We start from the raw sequence: 19,997 nt of genomic DNA on the forward strand, positions 1-19,997 counted from the left end.
AGAACATTGAAAATAGGAGACAAATTATTTTATAAGAATAAGCAGAAAAAGAAAAACTTACTTGTACTATATATATGCTGTTTGTTAAAATAGTCGCCTTTGTTTGCAGTAACTTTTTAAAATAAAGTTTTTGACTTAAAGCTTTCTAAAATAGGGGTGACTTCATTAATGACATCAGTGTTTGAAAAAAAATGTTTAAAAATTTTTGTTTTCTCTTTGTTTAACTAGATGTGATGCTGACCCGTCAGCCTTAGCCAACTATGTTGTAGCACTGGTCAAGAAGGACAAACCTGAGAAAGAATTGAAAGCCTTTTGTGCCGATCAACTTGACGTATTTTTACAAAAAGGTAATTATTATAGGCCTTCAACCAAGTATTTAAGTAAAGATTTTAAATTTAAAACTTCCCGATAAAATCTTGAAGATAAAGCTTGAAAGGAAGGAAATTGGTCAGGGTCCTTTAAATACTTGAATATACCTATTCATGCTTAATTATTTATTGTGTATTTTGGCAAAACTTTTTTTCCCTTTCCTTCTCTGCTTCTCTCCTATATTGAGGCAGTGGTAACTCAGATGCTTTTTAGGTGAATGAATCCTTTGCAGCTTGTGGTAGAGCCTGGTTGATGGTTGAGGGGTAGCAATTTAAGGATAATGAAGTTGCTTATTCTTACTGTTTATTAGGACAATGAAGGTATCTGTTTTTCTTCTTCTTGGCTGGGGCTTCTTGATATGCAAGAAGAAATGGGCATGATCCTCTTCTCTTTGTGTCTTTAACTTCATCATCTTATCAAAGTCTTTTCCGTAGTCTGCGGAGCTTACTAGGGGCCTCCCTGCTGCTTCTCTGACCTCATCTCCTACCATTCCCCCTCACTTTTTCTATTCTAGCTATATTGACCACCTTGCTGTTTTTTCAGCATGGCAGACATGTTCCCAGCTCAGGGCTTTTGAACACTGTTTACCCTTGCTTGAAACATGGCTTCTTATGGTTTCTGGTCTCTTCTCAAATGTCATCTTCTCGAGTGGTTTCCCCTGAGCATCCTGTATACAATATAGTATACCCCATGCCCCTAATCGCTCTCTCCTCTTCCCAGCCTTGCTTTATTTATTTATTTTTTCATGGCACTTGTTACTCCCTGTCATGTTATATGTTTATTTGCCTGTTTATCTGTGTGTATCTCTTTCCCCACCTCCCCTTTGTCTTTCCATTTGTTGAGATTGGTGACTCAGAACCTACAGGCTTGGCATGTAGAAGATACTCATTAAATATTGTTGACTGGACAAACAGGAATGTGGATAATTCATACTCACTAGTTGATCTAGCTGTTGGTAATGAGACGATACCCTTTAACTCAAATATTTACTGAGAAAGAAAAGATAGTAAATATGGCTTCTCAATCTAAAACACAGGATTACATATTTTTGGGGGCATTTTTAAGGCTCTTTATACATAATAAATCTAATACAGGATTCTTCCAGTACCGATGAGTATTTTCTTTTCTAAATGTATTAATTTATATTACTTAGTTTTAATTAAAGATAGTCACGATATATGTCTTTTAAATTACAAAAGTAGTACCTGTTTTAAAAAATGCTTTAGAAATACAGAAGCATTTGAAGAAGGTCTTCTGATCATGAGGGCTTTTGAATGGTCTGATTAATTTGTCTTAAAGTTATGTGTAACAAGAGCTCACAATTTTATAATCATGGGAAATGCTTACTGCACAAATTAATAGCATAAAAAAGTTTATGAAAAGATGCTTTTCTGAAGAAAAATTAATTTGACATTTTAGAAATAGCTATTTATGTAAAATGTGTAATAGTTGCAGTGTAAGCAGAGTCTGTGTTGTACTTCTAATATGCTCTTTAGCTGTTCCTGAGGGGTAGGACCAATGAAAGTGATTTAACTTTGGTTTGAATAACATAATATAAATATTTTGACATTTAATTTGTAAAAAATTCATCTGTTTCTCCCCGTTCAATTAGTCTGAAGAGTTACAAAATAGAGCAGCCCTTAAGTAAAACACAAAATGATATTTTCCTATCAATTCTCATGTCAAAGTTTATTTTTCAACTGAGTTAAAAATATTTTTAATTAAATTTTTGCGTAGGCAGTACATTTAATCTAACAATATAAAGGTATGCCATGAAAAGTCTCTCTCACCTCATCTGCTCCCTTCCTACCTCCAGTGCACAACTTTGTCATTTTTGTGTCCTTTCAGGGTTTTTTTTAATGCAAATATAAATAGATAAAATATTTAATCTTATATCTTTGAGAGTTGATATTATCAGTACGCATTCTTTTTATAGCCACTCTGTGTTCTGTTCAGTTGTCATATAATTTATTAAATAGTCTCTTATTCATGGACATCTGGCTTGTATCCAATCTTTTACGTACTCAAACAAGCAATCTTGCATATAAATCATTCTGTACATGTGCAAGTATGTTCAAAGGGTTTAAAACCCAGAAGAGGGGTTCTCCCCCATAAGGGTTAGGCTGATTTTTAGTTCCACCAGCAGTGTATGAGATGTCCCACTTTCCTCAGCTTTGCCAATAGTGTTGTCAAACTTCTGGTGTTTGTTTGTGTAACACTTACATATTATTTCTTCTCCTAGAGACTTCAGGTTTTGTGGATAAACTATTTGAAAGTCTCTATACTAAGAACTACCTTCCACCTTTGGAACCAGTTAAGCCTGAGCCAAAACCACCAGTCCAAGAAAAAGAAGAAGTTAAAGAAGAGGTAATGCAGAGTTTTCTTTTGCTTGTGGGCGCTTCTTAGATCTTATTACTAGTATCATTCTTAGCTGGTAGTTGGCCTCTTTAGAACTCTCTTGATGGAAGTTTCTGGGTTTTGGGCATGGTGCAGATTCTTTATCAGGGCTTCTTAGTTCCTTGGACTTGAGGAGTTGGAAGAATTTCAGGTAGCTTGTTTAGTGTTACAAGAAATATTTTAGTAATATTGAGGAGTTCAGGGAAATCTTTTCCAGTGACTTTTAGAAAAAGAAAACTTGGTTAAAAATAGGCTTGACTACCTCAATGAGAAGCACTGCAACGAAGAGTAGCCCCCGCTCACTGCAAGTAGAGAAAGCCTGCGCAGCAACAAAGACCCAACGCAGCCAAAAAAAATAATAAAATTAAAAAAAAAAAAATAGGCTTGACTGAAAGTAAAGTATTAGTGAAACCTCAAGAGAAATCATTACATCATTTTCATGTGAAGAGAAACCATTTCTTCTTTTTTAACCATATAGTTTTTTTTTACTTAATGGAATTATAAACATCACTTTCAACATAGGAAAGAAAAGGAAAATAAATGTTTTCACAGTGTTGAAGTATAAAAACATGATTTAGATGGTAGTCTAATTGTTTGAACCAAGGAGGAAATTTTACAGAGTTCATTTGTAATTCTTTTTATATATAGATATCATAGTATTTAGTATTACATGATGAGAATATGGGCTCCAAAATTAGGCTGTATGAATTAAAATAGTAGCTTTAAAATAAGTTATTCTTTGTTTCATTTTCACGTCAGCAAAATGATGATCATAGTAGTACTTATCTCATTGAGGATTAAGTGAGATTTATACACCACCCCCCACCCCACACCCTAGTCCAGTGCCTGGCACGTAAATGTTGGTTATTATATAGAAGTACTTCCCAACTTTTGTTTTTATTATAATTATTTAATAAACTTTTTATTTGGGAATAATTTTAAACTTACAGAAAAATTACAAGAATAGTACCCAAAACACCTGTTTGTCATCTACCTGGATTCATCTATTGAAGATTTGCCCTGTTTGCTCTCTTTATATATCCTCACCCAGAACTATTTTTTTCTGAATCATTTGGGGGTAAGTCAGATACATCATGACCCTTGATCCCCAAATACTCTGTGTATTTCATAAGAATAAGGATATTCTCTTAGATAGCTTTAGTACCGTTATCAGTTTCAGTAACTTTAACATCGATAAAACACTTTTAAAAAAATATTTATTTATTTATTTATTTGGCTGCACTGGGTCTTAGTTGCGGCATGCAGGATCTTCATTGTGGCTTGTGGGATCTTTTGGTTGTGGCATGTGAACTCTTAGTTGTGCCATCCAGGATCTAGTTCCCTGACCAGGGATTGAACCCAGGCCCCCTGCATTGGGAGCATGGAGTCTTATCCACTGCGCCACCAGGGAAGTCCCCTAACATCGATAAAACACTTTAATCTACTGTCTGTTTTCCAGTTTTGTCAGTCGACCTGACAGTGTCCTTTTTTTATAGCATGTTTTTTTTCTCTCCAGTACAGGATTCATTCTGAAGATCACATGTTGCATTTAGTTGTCATTTCTGATACATTTTTATCCTCCTTTTTTTTTTTTTTGTGGCTACACCATGCAACATGCAGGATCTTAGTTTCCCTGACCAGGGATCGGACCCATGCCCCCTGCAGTGGAAGCGCAGAGGCTTACCCACTGGACCACCAGGGAAGTCTCTTTGTTACAGTTTTAAATGCTAGCTTGATTGAACTGATCCAACATTAAAAGAAAACAAAATGTAGCTATACTTAATTAAGATCACTTGAGATTACTGTCACTTTTTTGTTTTTGGCTCATGCTCTCTAGTTGTCTCATAAAGTCTTTTTAAAATAGAAGGGGCATGCAACTAGAGATTACCATACCAAGTGAAGTAAGTCAGAGAGAGAGGCAAGTACCATATGATATCACTTATATGTGGAATCTTAAATAAGGCACAAATGAACCTGTCTATGAAACAGCAACAGCATCATGGACATGAGAACAGACTGGTGCTTGCAAAGGGGGAGGGGGCTGGGGGGGGTGGATTGGGAGGTTGGGGGTAGCAGATGTAAGCTTTTATATATAGAATGGATAAACAACAAGGCCCTACCGTATAGCACAGGGAATTATACTCAATATCCTATTATAAACCATAATGGAAAAGAATATTAAAAAAAAATGTATATATATATGTGTATAACTGAGTCACTTTGCTATACAGCAGTAATTAACACATTATAAATCAACTATTCATCAATTAAAAAAAAAAAAGAAGGGGCTCCCAGTATGTTTCTTCAAGTAATGGAAATAGGAAGAAACTTTACTTCCATACTTGATAGTGTGTAATTTTTGGTTTAAGGTATAGGTTAGGGAATTCCTGGCTCTCCAATGGTTAGGACTCCACGCTTTCACTGCCGAGGGTGTGGGTTCAATCCCTGGTCAGGGAACTTAAAAAGAGGTATACGTTAAATCTTTTTATAATAAGTTAAAATTTTTGCAGCGTATGTCCTTTTTTACAGTCATTGAAGGTCAGTGGATTGGAAGTGTCTGTTTGAAAGACAGCTCATTTGAATATGAGGAAAATTGCATTATTTTGAGTTTTGAAAGAACAGTTTAAAAAAACCAAATTGTTGCACTATTTCATTTTGTATCTTTGTAGTAAATTCTAATTTTGAAAATTAGGAAAAATGGATTTCAGCTTCTGTATATGTATAACTACCCCAAATGATGCTGCCTGGCATTTTCCCCATTTTCCAAGCTTTTATACGTAACTTAATTGTCATTACTAACAAATAATAGCTTGTAGAATAGTGTGTAAATATGATAGTTTATAGTAATTGTTAGATAGCATTGAAGGAAGGGGATTTGAGGTAGCACTGCCTTTGGCTAATTATCTCTTTTTCTGGTCTGTGCTCAGTTGATGCAGTTGCTGCAGTTGCTGCAGTTGCTCTGAGCACGGGAGCAAACCTGAGGACTAGCTGTTTTAACTTTCTTCCTTGGTCCCCAGCTACACGATACCATCAGTTTTACAATAAAACTATTGGTCACACAGGGAACCAGGTGGGAGAATTTGGACCATTGGCACAACTCATCCTGAGGCTGGAAAAACACTTGGTATATATGTGCCATGATTTATGAAGCACAATGTGTTCTATCTGCGTTTGGAAAATTACTTCTGAATTTGCTGTGGTTATAATTAGCTGTCATCAAACCCTTTACCCTGTCTGTCTGAGTTCATGAACATGCAAAAGAATAATCATGAAAATAGTGGATCTTTGATATTATAATTCCTTATTCACACTATATCACAATCATCTGAAACGTTAGAAGGCAGTTTTTCTTAGACCCAATGCATGGATTTATGACTGGAAATATGAGAGCGTCTGGCACAGTTTTTCCCCTGTTTGGTTTTTCTGAAAGTACCTTTATTTCACTTAATTAAAAAAAAAACAGCCCTGTTTTAGAGAATTTTCAGTACACATCAAAAGGAGACAGAATAGTTGAATGAATCCCCAGTATTCATCACCCCAGCAGCTCATGAGCCCAGGGCCAGTCCTGCCTCATCCACATACCTGTTTAGTATACTTTTATATCTAAAATGGTCCAGTGGAATGGAGGCTTTCACACTTGTATAGCCCTGATAGACAAAGATAATAAATAATTAAAACTTCTTAAATATGTGTGTAATGATCAAACTTCTAAAAGAAGATGTGAGGTAGAAGAATTTTAAGTCAGGTGGACAACATAGAAGAAAAACTTTTAAAATTAGCATGTCTGGTCATAATCTGATTCTATAAAGAAATTTACTTTTCATATTCTTAGAATACTAGGCTCAAAGTAGGTAAGAGGTTTTGGAGTATGAAGTCTTTACATATACTTCATATTAGTTCAAGAAAAATATGACAGTTTAGTGCTGTGTAACTCATTTCAGAGTAAAAGTTTTAAATAATTGTGGAAAAACATATCCTTACCGCAGGAAGCTCTGGAAATTTTATTTAAAATAGAAAAGAATACAGATTATTTTTGTTTAACTTATATAAAAAGTTTTTATTATGAAAATGCTTGAAAGAAGGCAAAATGTAATGAGTCCCCATGAAGCCCTCATTTCATCTTCAATAATTATAGATCCATGGGCAGTCTTTTTCTGTACCTTCAACCACTTTCCATCCTCTTAAATTATTTTTAAACAAATTCCTGACATCATATTATTTCATCTGTAAATACTTAGCAGGTATCTCTAAAAGGTTATATTTTTAAAGCCCCCAAGTATTCTTTCTTTTTTTTTTTTTAAATTTATTTATTTTTGGCTGGGTTGGGTCTTCGTTGCTGCACACGGACTTTCTCTAGTTGTGTCGAGCGGGGGCTACTCTTCGTAGCAGTGCATGGGCTTCTCATTGCGGTGGCTTTTCTTGTTGCGGAGCATGGGCTCTAGGCATGCAAGCTTCAGTAGTTGTGGGATGCGGGCTCAGTAGTTGTGGCACGCAGGCTCAGTAGTTGTGGCTCTTGGGCTCTAGAGTGCAGGCTCAGTAGTTGTGGTGCACAAGCCCTTAGTTTTTTTTTTTTTTTGGCTGTGCTGAGTCTTCGTTTCTGTGCGAGGGCTTTCTCTAGTTGCGGCAAGCGGGGGCCACTCTTCATCGCGGTGCGCGGGCCTCTCACTGTCGCGGCCTCTCTTATTGCGGAGCACAGGCTCCAGATGCGCAGGCTCAGTAGTTGTGGCTCACGGGCCTAGTTGCTCCGCGGCATGTGGGATCTTCCCGGACCAGGGCTCGAACCCATGTCCCCTGCATTGGCAGGCGGATTCTTAACCACTGCGCCAGCAGGGAAGCCCAAGTATTCTTACCATGTATAAAAATAACAGTAACTCCTTAATATCATCAGATACTGAGTGTTTAAATTTCTATTTGTTCATAAATGTCTATTTTTTCCCCATTTGTTTGAATCAAGATCTAAATCAAGTTCGTTGAACTGCCTTTTTTTTTTTTTTTTTAATTCCCTCTTCCTCATTCTCTCTCACTTCCCTCTCCCCAGGGTTACTACTACTATTATTTCTAATACCATGTACTCCTGTTTTTTTCATTTTATGCAACAAGAATCACATAGACTTTTTTTTTTTTAATCTGTACAAATCAAGCATTTTATTTAGTTATACAGCAAGGGAGCACTCCTTTATTCTCCACTTAAATACCATGCTTGAGATTTAAAATCATGTTTGGTAGTGTACTGCAGGATGCTAAATAAGACTCCACCCATATTGCTTTGGATTTCTTGATATCTTTTTATGTTTTCCATCACCCATTAGAACGATTAGTTTAACTTCCGTAACCTAAACTTGACACTTCCTGGATGTAGAAGTCATACAGTCCTTTGTCTAGCTTCCTTGTTATGAGATTCATCCATATTGTGCATGCCCTTTGACTTTTTTTAAACAGCTTATTGAGGTGTAATTCACCAACTTTACAAGTCACCTATTTAAAATGTACAAATGTGATGATTTTTATTGTATTCAGAGTTGTGCAGCCGTCTCCACAATCCATTTTAGAACATTTTCATCCTCCAAAAAAGAAACCCCATACTCGTTGTCATCACCTTCCAAGTGCTTCCCTTCCTAGCCCCCACCCCAGGCAACCACTAATCTATTTTCAGTCTCTATGGATTTGCTTATTCTGGACATTTCATATAAATGGAATTATACAGTATGTAGTCTTTTGTAACTGGCTTCTTCCACTTAGCATAATGCTTTCAAGGTTCCTCCAGGTTGTAGCACGAATCAGTACTTCTCTTTTTTTTCATGGATGAATAGTACCCCATTTTATGAATATATCACATTTTCTTTATCCAGTCATCAGTTGATGGATATTTGGATTAATAGGCAAATGGTTAATACTTTTTGCCTATCATAAATAATGCTGCTGTGAACATTCATGCACAGGTTTTTGTTTCGTTTTATGTTTTTCTTTCTCTTGGCTCCTTTAACTTTTTAAGAATAGTTTTTCCTATTAGAAAAACTAATTAGAAAGTAGTTTAGAAAATTAGTTTCCGGGACTTCCCCTGTGGCGCAGTGGTTAAGAATCCGCCTGCCAATGCAGGGGACACAGGTTCGAGCCCTGGTCTGGGAAGATCCCACATGCTGCGGAGCACCTAAGCCCGTGTGCCACAACTACTGAAGCCCGCGCGCCTAGAGCCTGTGCTCCGCAACAAGAGAAGCCACCGCAATGAGAAGCCTGCACACCACAACGAAGAGTAGCTCCCGCTCGCCACAACTAGAGAAAGCCTATGTGCAGCAACGAAGACCCAACGCAGCCAAAAAATAAAAAATTAAAAAAAACAAAAAACAAAATGAAAACTAGTTTCCTAAAATTAGAAAAATTCAGAGTGAATTAATACATGTCCATCAAAAAAACCTTAGAAAATACAGAACAGCAAAAAGAAGGAAAAAGTTCTCCAAGTTGATGTCTTTTAAGTCTCTTTATGTCTTTAAATTCCCCCTTCATACTTACCTATATATCTATCTCTCTTCTTCCTTTCTTCACCCTCTTTTTTTCCTTAAATTTTGTTTTGTTGAAGAAACTCAGTCATTTGTCTTATGGAGTTTTGACTCTGGATTTTGCTGATTGCATCCTCTATTTCCTGTAAATTGGTAGAAAGAATGATTTTTAAATATAGTCTAATAATTGTAGAGTGTTTTTGTCAGCACCATATGGTTGCCATATTGTGGCTGCCATTTTATGTTGCCTGAGTTTTACTAAATTGTTATCTTCTGTTCCATTCATTCACTTGCTTATTTGTGTATTTTTAAGTGAGGTTCTCCATTAGATGGGCATTTGTTTACCTCTTCCAAATGTCTTTACTTCATTTCTCTCTGGTAAAGGCCATATATTTGTTTTGAGATTAACTTCTGTTTACAAACTATAATAGAATCACTAGTTCTCTATTTCTGGTCAGTCTTGACTGTTAAGTTTTAAAAGAAGCCTTAACATTTCCAATAATTCCAATACCATTTTTCCGTAATTCACATGAAATACTTAGTTTTATAGCAGTGGTTAACTTAACCATTTGTTCCCAAAACGTTTTCTGTGAAATAAGTCTGAAGTTCTCCTCAAATGAATTAATGTGTGAATATATTTTGTAATTAGGAAAACACACACCATTTTACTATATGATACTTAGAAATAGAGATTTGCTATTTTTACTGTTTCGGTTTAAAGAATGAGTTAACGTTTTCCTCCTATTCTCTATCTTAAGTTAGCATTTAAAAATTAACATATTGCTGTTAAAGTAATTTCAGCATCTTTTTTACTTCTTCCTGTTGACCAGCTTTTGGGGATGTGATTTGACTTCAGTATTTCAGTATATTTGTGCCCTCTCGTGTGCCAGAAAGATTATCAGGTGGATGTGTTTTATAATTTATAGAAGGACTCTTCTTGTTTCTAATGAATATTTTCATGTAGGTATTTCAGGAGCCAGCAGAGGAAGAACGAGATGGCAGAAAAAAGAAATATCCTAGTCCCCAGAAGACTCGTTCAGAATCTAGTGAACGAAGGTTTGTGTTTATTTTTAATTAGGAAGACATTGATAACTCACTTTTCAGTTACCTTAGAAGGGCATTAAAGCGATTTTTAACATATGCTCTACTCCTCTCTCTACACTGATTAAAGAAAGAAAATGTTTTTCCTTCCATTCCCTCTTGTTTTTTGTCTTTGTCATACTTTCTCTTCCTTTTATAAAGTCTTCATTATGTGCTTTCCCCAAGAGCTCACGGGTGGGAGCAGTCTCCTTAGAGAATATTAATGAAATGTTCCATTTTGTTAGGGGTGCTCAGTATTAAAATCATCTGTAGCATTTTCTATTACAAGTAGTGCAGTTTATATGTAGAATCATCAGCCTACCATCAAAAAATTAGTCTTTGTTTAGGAAAACTTTGTTTTGAGCCTTTTGTCTTTTCTAGTTTTAAATATGTTTTTCTCTTACCCCTCCCCATACTTTGGATTCACCTCTTTTTTTCATTTCTCCCCACCCAGTGTACTTGAAGGGAATGTTTTTTTCTTTTTATATAATGGATTAGAGGAATTATATGGTGGTTTTATGGCTTTCTGGAAAAGTATAGAAGCTATGAATTTTGGTGAATCAAGGAGGAGGATATTTCATACTACTGATTTGTTTTCAGACTTGGTTTCTATAGCGTACATATGGCTTTCATATCTGTGTATTATAGGACACGTGAGAAAAAAAGAGACGATGGCAAGTGGAGAGACTATGACCGGTACTATGAGCGGACTGAATTGTACCGTGAGAAGTATGACTGGAGAAGAGGCAGGAGTAAGAGCCGGAGTAAGAGCCGAGGCCTGAGTCGAAGTCGGAGTCGAAGCCGGGGGCGCAGCAAAGACCGGGATCCCAATAGGAATGTTGGTGAGTCCATGAGGCTTCCCCAAAAAACTCCGTAGTTGCTTATCTTCCTGTATCACAAGGGTGCCACAGTGTCCCTTAAAAGTAAATGTACCTTTAATATGTCTGAACAATGTAAAATCTGGAATTGTCTCAAAAAACTTGATTTTTGTTACAAAGACAAGGCTCTATTCTCAGGTTGGAGTCAAAGGAGTTTGACTAAAAAGAAGCTATCCATAAGTGTATCATAATATGTGAGTAGACTTAAGTCATGTTGTATAATTGAAACAAATGTCCTTTAGTCAACAAAGCTGTTACTGGAGGAAGAGGGTTGCCTGCTCCCCTACCCCCACCCCCGACTGAAAATAATTGATTTGCTTTAAGGTTGCTTAGAGTATTTAAAATTAAAAAGAAAGAAATTTAAGTAGATTACTGGGATCCCAACCACTGATCTCCCAGGATAGCAGTTTGGAAGTCAGTTCTTGGATAGCATTCTTACTAAATGTCAGTAGAGAAGCAGGTCTTTCTTCATTTTGTATTGATGTTGATGTTATAAAAGATGATTTTATGCAAGTTACTGGTCAAGATATGTCACACTGTTGATGTTCCTGGTTTTAGGATATATTAATAATGAGAGCACTTTGAAATATGGACAGCTCAGGAAGTTTACTTCAGTATTCTCATCTTTCTTTTTCTGTGAGAAAATAAATGTAGTTTAAGAACATAGATGTCTGATCTTATTTGTTTCTTGTTTTTATTTTGTCTCTGAAGCAGAACATAGGGAAAGATCAAAGTTTAAGAGTGAGAGGAATGACTTGGAGAGTTCCTATGTGTCTGTGTCTGCACCAACTCCGAACTCTTCTGAGCAGTATTCCTCTGGGGCACAGTCTATTCCCAGCACTGTTACTGTGATCGCACCTGCGCACCACTCTGAAAACACAACGGAGAGTTGGTCTAATTACTATAATAATCATAGCTCTTCCAATTCTTTTGGTCGAAACCCTCCACCAAAGAGGCGATGCAGAGATTATGACGGTAAAAGTTCTCTTCCATATTGTACCCAAAAGTACTAGTAAAGCAAATGTTGCTAGTAGTGCATACCTTTTCATTACAGTCTGGATTTTATTAAAAGGGATGAATGAGGAGGAGAATCTCTTTTGGCATATGCTTCTTTACTTGTTGAGTTAATAGTTTGGCTCTTGTTAACAGAATGTTTAAATTTTACCCTTTAGTTTGTTTTTTGTTGTTCTTGTTACTTCAAACACTGTAAGTATACCACAAACTTTGGTAGACACTAGGAATTGTAATTTCTTTGTGTGGTGTTTGTCCCTGGGAATTTGTTAATAAACATGTATAACCTACTTACAATTTTAACTTGCTAACTTTCCATTTGAATGAATGGATCAGGCTGTGTGTGTGCATTCATTTATTTTAATTTTTTATTATGGAAATATTTAAATATTTACAGAAGTTGACAAAATAATATAATTAACCCTAGTGTATCCATGATCTCACGTCAACTCACTGGGCAATCTTGTTTTTGCGTATACTTCCACCACTTCTCCCTGGCCTGTATTATTTGAAGCAAATGACAGACATCATAACATTTTTTCTCTAAATATAGAATGTATATATTTTTAAATTTTATTTATTTTTAAGTAGGGAATAGAATCACATGATTCAAGCATTAAATCACTCTCACCCTGCTCTTCCAGCCACAAAGATCTCCTTCCCAAGGACAGTTTAATGCTGTCAATTTCTTGTGTGTCTTTCCAAACATAGTCTTTGCTTGTGTACATAAACAAAAACATATATTTTCCCCCACTTTCTTTTTTACATAAATGCTAGTATGCTATATACTATTCATACTTCATTCATACTATGCATAATGTTTTTTTCACTTAGCAATATTTCCTGGAAGTCATCCTGTGTTAATATATAAAGAGCTTCCTCAGTATTTTTTATGCTTCTTAGTATTCTGTATGTACAAAAATGAGTTTAAACCTGTTTCTTTTTGATGGCACTTTTGAGGTGTTTCAAATATTTTGCTGTTACAAACAATGCTGCGGTGAATAACCTGGTACATAATGCTCAGTTGAATAATTTAAAGTTTCAATTCCTACATGTAGCAAGAATGGTTGCTTTAGAATAATAGCATGAAAGTAGATAGTTGAAAGTAGATCATCTAATTCAAGTTCCTTATCCCTGCCCACCTTTGTTAAATTGTTATTTAAAATATCTGAATTTTTATTATGAGAACTCAGTAGCAAATGGGTTAATCTAATAGTGGTTGGTAGCCTGTTTTTGATCCAGTTATTTGCTATCTCAACAAAGTGTAGTCTCACAGTATAGAAAGTAGAGAGTACACCTGCCCCTACCTCAGGGATATGCGATGGTTAACAGAGTAACACTAAGAAGGCTTTAGACTCCCTGGAGAAAAAACACTTCATAAATCAGATTGGTGGGTGTTTCAGGGACTTGTTTGTTTTCTGAACTCTGAGTAGATCATAATAAGATTTATCTTTTATTCTTACAGAAAGAGGATTTTGTGTACTTGGTGACCTTTGTCAGTTTGATCATGGAAATGATCCCCTGGTTGTTGATGAAGTTGCTCTGCCAAGCATGATTCCTTTCCCTCCGCCTCCTCCTGGGCTTCCTCCTCCACCACCTCCTGGAATGTTAATGCCTCCGATGCCAGGCCCAGGCCCAGGTCCAGGTCCTGGACCAGGTCCAGGCCCAGGCCCAGGTCCTGGCCACAGTATGAGACTTCCTGTTCCTCAAGGACATGGCCAGCCTCCGCCTTCTGTTGTGCTTCCCATACCAAGTAAGTATATGTTGAATATTTCTTTAGTGGAGAATTATATTTAGAAGAATCCATCCCTTTTACCTAACTTGACACTGGATTTTAAGTTTTTGGAAAATAAATTATTAATAGAATTTGGAATATATTCCCATAATTAAGATGTTTTTCTTTTTTTTCTATCCAGTGTTACATTGCATTATTTGTAGTACCTCCAAGTGTAAATTTTATTAATAGTGGCCTAATCTGTATTGACCTGGAGTCAGAATCTTGCTAATTGATAGCATCTTAAGAAAGCCAGTGTTTTGAAGAGGTCAGAAAAAAAAGAATATGCCAGTATTTTAGTGAAATTTCCGTCTTTAAAGAAAATCTCTGCGAGAATATTGAAATAATCTTTAAAACATTTTATTATGGAAATTTTCAGTTTATTTTTTTCTTCCAGTTTTATTGATATATAATTGACGTACAGTACTGTATAAGTTTAAGGTATTCAGCATAATGATTTGACTTGTATACATCATGAAATGATTATCACAATAAGTTTAGTGACCATCCATCATCTCATATAGGTACAAAGTTAAAGAAATAGAAAAAAAAATGATTTTTCTTATGGGGAGAACTCTTAGGATTTACTCTGTTAACAACGTTCATATATAACATACAGCAGCATTAATTATATTTATCATGTTGTACATTATATCTCTAGTGCTTATTTATCTTATAATTGGAAGTTTGTGTCTTTTGACTGCCTTCATCCCATTCCTTCTCCCCTCTATGGAAATTTTTGAATATACACAGATGTAGAATAATAATATACCATGTACCATCATCCAACTTCAGTGGTTATCAGTATTCAGCTGTTTTTGTTTCATTTATTCCTCCCCCTCCCCCCACACAATTTTTTTGCTTATTTTTTTTTTTTTTTTGCTGAAGTAAATTTCAGATGTCATAGCATTTCACCAGTATGTACTTCAGTATGAATCTCTTCAATGATAAGGACTTCAAAAAAAAATGATCAATATGCTGTTACCACATCCACCAAAATTAAGAGTAAGAAATGTTTTAAAATGATCATTTTAAAAAACTTAACAGTTGCTGGTTTAGCAGAAACAGAAATAAGACTAAATTTTTTAAATGTAACTGAAAAAATTCTGGGGCAATCAGTTTACATGTGTACAAAGATATAAGAAAATACCTGCCCAAAGACATATAATGTTTTAAGAGTTGGCAGATTATTTTAGAAAATGGTTGCCATTCAATTTATTTAAGTTGTACTTTTTCAATTTTGGGGTTTTTTTTGAATCTTAATTTTTAAAATTATTGCAGACTCACAAGAAGTTGCAAAAATAGTTTAACACGATTCCATGTACCCATCACATAGCTTTCCTGCAGTAATATTCTTTATAGAACACATTTCATTAAAGTTGATAAAGATTCGGAGACATTTAATACATAGATTTGGTCAATAGCAATATGGTTATTTTAACAGTGTTTGTTAGTATTTAATATTGTCACATGAATGGTATAATTATGAAGCTCAAGGTGAGATTTTATTTCCCAGATTAAAAGGCATCTTTGATGTATAGGAATTCTCACAATAAAAGATCTTAACCTCATTTTGGGAACATATCTGTTTAAAAGTTAAATCTAAGAATGTCATTTCCCCCCAACATTTTGCTATGAAAAATTTCAAGGAAACAAATACCATCTAGTTTCTACAGTTAACATTTTACTATATTTGTATTATCACATGTGATCTCTCCATTTTTAGTTTTGATGCATTTCACAGTACATTGTAACATCAGTACACTTAAACATGTTTATCATTAACTTGAGAGTTCTGTAGAACTCTATCACCCCAGAAAGTTTGTTCAGGTCCCTTGGTAGCCATTTTCTACTCCCCCTCTAGATGCAACCAGTTCTGCCATTTTTCCACCCGAGATTAGTTTTGTCTGTTATAGAACTAAAATGTCATTTAAATTAATTATGTACCCAGTGCTTAAGCCTGCACATATCAAATTCCTTAATTCTGTTCTAAGCCAAAGTAGGTATTTTAAGTGTGAATATCCAAATTAATACTTGGTGTAGAGAGTATTTTTATTAGCTAGGAAACATTAATGCTCTACCTTTCACTTTTGATGGTCTGTAGGACCACCTATAACACAGTCAAGCTTGATAAACAACCGTGACCAGCCTGGGACAAGTGCAGTGCCCAATCTTGCACCAGTGGGAGCAAGACTACCTCCTCCTTTACCCCAGAACCTCCTTTATACAGTGTCAGAACGTAAGTATACGTTTGATTTAAAATTGCTAGGGTATAGAAAAGCCCAGTTTTCTCAGAACATTCTTACACTTAAAAAAAATACAATTAATTTCTATTTTTATGGACTGTGCTATATAAAAATTATATTTGTGTTTACAGGGCAGTTTACTGTGTGGTTATGATATATAACTGTATTTTAATTTTGTGTGATAATGGGAGAGAAGGGTAAGGCCTTCTGTATTGGAGAAGTCTACTCTGCTGTAGAGTAGCAACATTCCTCCACTAAAGGAATTTTATTTTGAAGCTTCTGTTCAAAAATTGTTCCTCTGATTGAATTTCCAAAACATAAGGCTTATCTCCTAAGAGTATACAAAAGGTCCGATAAAATATACCTAATTATTTAACTTGTAATGCTGAAGTGAAGATAGCATCATTTAAACTGTAATATTTAGTGGTTAGGCTGTTTTGTAACATTTATGTTTAACTGTAATAATATGTTTTTCTTGGATCCTAATTCTCTTTTATTTCTTAAGTGTTTTTTTTGTTGTTGGTGTTGGTTTTAGTTGACTAAGCCTTAAAAAAAATTTTCTTCAAAAACATAAAAATAAGGTGGTTGTTTAAAATGTCAGACTGTGAGATTTTCTTTACAGAGCTAGGTAACTTTATAGATAAATTCATCTTTTTTTGTAACTGTGTTTATCATAAACATTTCTTCATCTCTGTCATGACCTGGAGAGGCAACTTAGAAAAGTAATTAAGCCCAGGTTCAAATTCTGCTTCTATCACTTATGTCATTGTGACCTTAGGCAAGTTACTTAACCTCTTTGTATCCTAATTTCCTCTTTTGTAGAATAGAAATAACAATAACATTACTCACCTCATTATGGTTGTTTTGGGGAAGAAATGGATTAATACCTATAAAGCATCTAGAATAGTATCTGGCACCTAGCAAGTTACACGTAAGGAATAGTTATTATAGTTTTGTAGTTATCATTGTCTCCATAAATTTCAGCCTCTCTGAAATCAAACCTGTTATCTTCCCTTAAGTCTCTACTACCTCCACAATGCCTGTCTTTCTTTGTTAATGGAAATAACACCCACCTTATCACCTAGAATTGAAACACTGACATGACTGACTCATTGCTTTGCTTTTTTATATCTAGTTAATCGAAAAATTCTTCCTCTTTTTCTTTGAAGCATCCCTTTCTCTCTATTCCTGCTGTGGCTTCTGCCCTCATCCACACTTGAATCACTTCACATGTCAGATTATTGCTACAATCTTCTTGACTCCATTACATTTCACCCCCATCTTCCCCCCATGTCATACCACATAATGCTGCTAAGCTAGTTTGCCTAAGAAAACCAGCCATGACAGTTCCTTATGAGAACTCTTCAGTGGCCATTATTTCCTCCTAGACCATAGATGAACCCCCTTCTATGGCTTCTCTTTCTATAATCTATTCCTCACTTCTTGGTAGTCTGTTTTCACTATTCCCCCATGTGCATTTTCTGTGGTCAGGCCAATTATAACCCTGTCTGTGCCCCTGTCATGACTCAACTTTGTTTTCCTGTCTTCATTCTTAGTAACATACTCTCTGTCCTGTTTTTGCAAGACCCAGATCTTCTAAGTATATGGGGAACATTATTGCTCTGTTCTGAACTCCTACAGTACCAAAAAGCATTTATTACGTAATGACATATAATTGTACGTAGGCCTACTATTTGATTTCTTTTCATTTATGTAAATCTTACGTTCAGCTGTTCTTCTTCAGAACAGAAACCACATCTGATAGTTAAGTAATTGTCCATACTGTTTCACTTTTAGTATCTCACCGTCTTCTAATTACTATAGTGTCTTGTTGCAGTGCTTATTTGTTTTACTGCTTCTCTCATTTTTTTTAATTATGGGAAATTTCAGACATATATAAAAATAAAGAAGATAGTATAATAAACTGCCACGTTCCCATCACCCAGCTTCAACATGTTTCATGTTGACCAATCTTGTTTCATCTGTTCCCCCCTGAATCAGCTCTTAACATTACTTCTTAATGCCTTTTATTTATCTGAGAGTCTTTTGCAGATGACACATTTTCATATTGTTAAATTTAACATTGTGACTCACAATAAAAATTCCATTTTGTTTTTAATTTCTAAAAAATCTGGCAATTACCATTTATTTTAATATTGTTAAATTTAACATTGTGACTCACTCTATAAAAGTTCCTTTTTTTTTTTTTCCCCAGCATGAGATTTTTATTTTCTATTTCAGTTAAGTTATGGGGAAATGTATATCAAATTTTGTGCCCCGAAGTCCAGCTTTTTTTTTGTTTTTTAATTTTTATTGGAGTATATTTGATTTACAGTGTTGTTTTAGTTCAGGTGTACAGCAAAGTGAATCAGTTATACATATACATATATCTACTCTCTTTTAGATTCTTTTCCCATGTAGGTCATTACAGAGTATTGGGTAGAGTTCCCTGTGCTATACAGCAGGTCCTTATTAGTTATCTATTTTATATACAGTAGTGTGTACATGTCAATTCCAATCTCCCAATTCATCCCTCCCCACCCCTCACCCCTTTCCCCCCCTGGTAACCGCAGGTTTGTTTTCTACATCTGTGAGTCTATTTCTGTTTTGTAAATACGTTCATTTGTACCATTTTTTTAGATTCCACATATAAGTGATATATGATATTTGTCTTTTTCATCTGACTTCACTCAGTATGACAAAAATTCCATTTTGATTTTAATGAAAAGATATCTGGCAGTTACCATTTATTTCAATGACTTAGCCTAATATTCATTAATTCAGCAAATATTTATTGAGTGCCTACTCTGTGCCAGGCATTGTGCTACACCCTAGGGAGTCAAGATGAACAAAATGTCTGACTTCATGTTTGAAGATGATTTTTCTGTTATTTTTTAAAGCCAGACTATTTTTGGTATATCAGTAAAGTCCTTTTAGAACTGAAGTTTCAAGTTTCTGTTTTTCAGAGGCTGATAACATTTCCAAGAAAATTTTGGGGACCAATACAGTTAGCAGCTTCTTATTTTGCTATGTTAAGGACTGCATATGAAGACATCTAATATTTCGATTTTAAAAATACATTTTTATACCAAATAAATCAGAATAAACGACAGTCCTTTTAAATTTGGCTTTATGAAATATCACATTTTTTTCCCATTTTTGTTTCAGACCAATAAAGGGCAGTAGCTTCCTATTGGCATTTGTGAATTAGTGCTTTAGAAGATAGTCTTATATGCTGTGTCATTGTTTATAAAGAGATTTAGTTGGTGGGCAACTGAACATTTTGAAACTTATAGAATATTCAATATTGGGAAGTTTAAAACTCTACTATGCAAACTGCTTTCTTCCTTTCTTTAAAGTTAAAATGTGATTACAAAATTTAGAGAGAAATTTGAAAACCTAGGAGATAGTTCCTGATAATCTAAACATAAAAAATTTTTTTTGGTGAGTGTAGTTGGTTATTTATAAATTTTTTGTATCTTTCTATTCAGTTGATTTTAAAACAGCTTTTTTTTTTTTAATTACCTTTGAGACAGATAAGTTGAATTCTTCAAATTGTTCAGGTTTACTTTTTAAGCACTGTAGTTTATAATTTCAAGAAAATTAGAACTTGCTTCAGTTCAGATGAAGTAAAAAAGCTGTATGTATGTTTGCAATGTAATAGAGAACTTAAGCTATCCTTAAAGTTTGACAAGTTGGGAAAGTTTAAGTTACAGATTTTTTTGGTCGTTGAAACTATCGTTAAAAC

The 19,997-nt window shown here is 34.9% G+C and overlaps 1 protein-coding gene across 9 annotated transcripts in view; it reads left to right on the forward strand.

Annotated features, from left to right (window-relative positions):
- RBM27 (RNA binding motif protein 27) overlaps nucleotides 1-19,997 on the forward strand; it is an 82,471-nt gene that overhangs the window by 11,639 nt on the left and 50,835 nt on the right. For 7 of the 9 annotated variants that reach the window (XM_082382665.1, XM_082382662.1, XM_082382661.1 and 4 more), the window contains exons 2-8: nucleotides 229-347; nucleotides 2,612-2,736; nucleotides 10,225-10,316; nucleotides 10,989-11,182; nucleotides 11,930-12,193; nucleotides 13,695-13,982; nucleotides 16,108-16,242. In XM_082382665.1, the coding sequence (XP_082238791.1) occupies nucleotides 229-347; nucleotides 2,612-2,736; nucleotides 10,225-10,316; nucleotides 10,989-11,182; nucleotides 11,930-12,193; nucleotides 13,695-13,982; nucleotides 16,108-16,242 (1,217 nt within the window). The remainder of the gene's footprint in view (nucleotides 1-228; nucleotides 348-2,611; nucleotides 2,737-10,224; nucleotides 10,317-10,988; nucleotides 11,183-11,929; nucleotides 12,194-13,694; nucleotides 13,983-16,107; nucleotides 16,243-19,997) is intronic. The other 2 variants (XM_082382667.1, XM_082382664.1) reach the window with 1 other exon arrangement.

The sequence above is a fragment of the Balaenoptera borealis genome (genome assembly GCF_965194805.1).
Source record: "Balaenoptera borealis genome assembly, chromosome: 2".
NCBI lineage: Eukaryota > Metazoa > Chordata > Mammalia > Artiodactyla > Balaenopteridae > Balaenoptera > Balaenoptera borealis.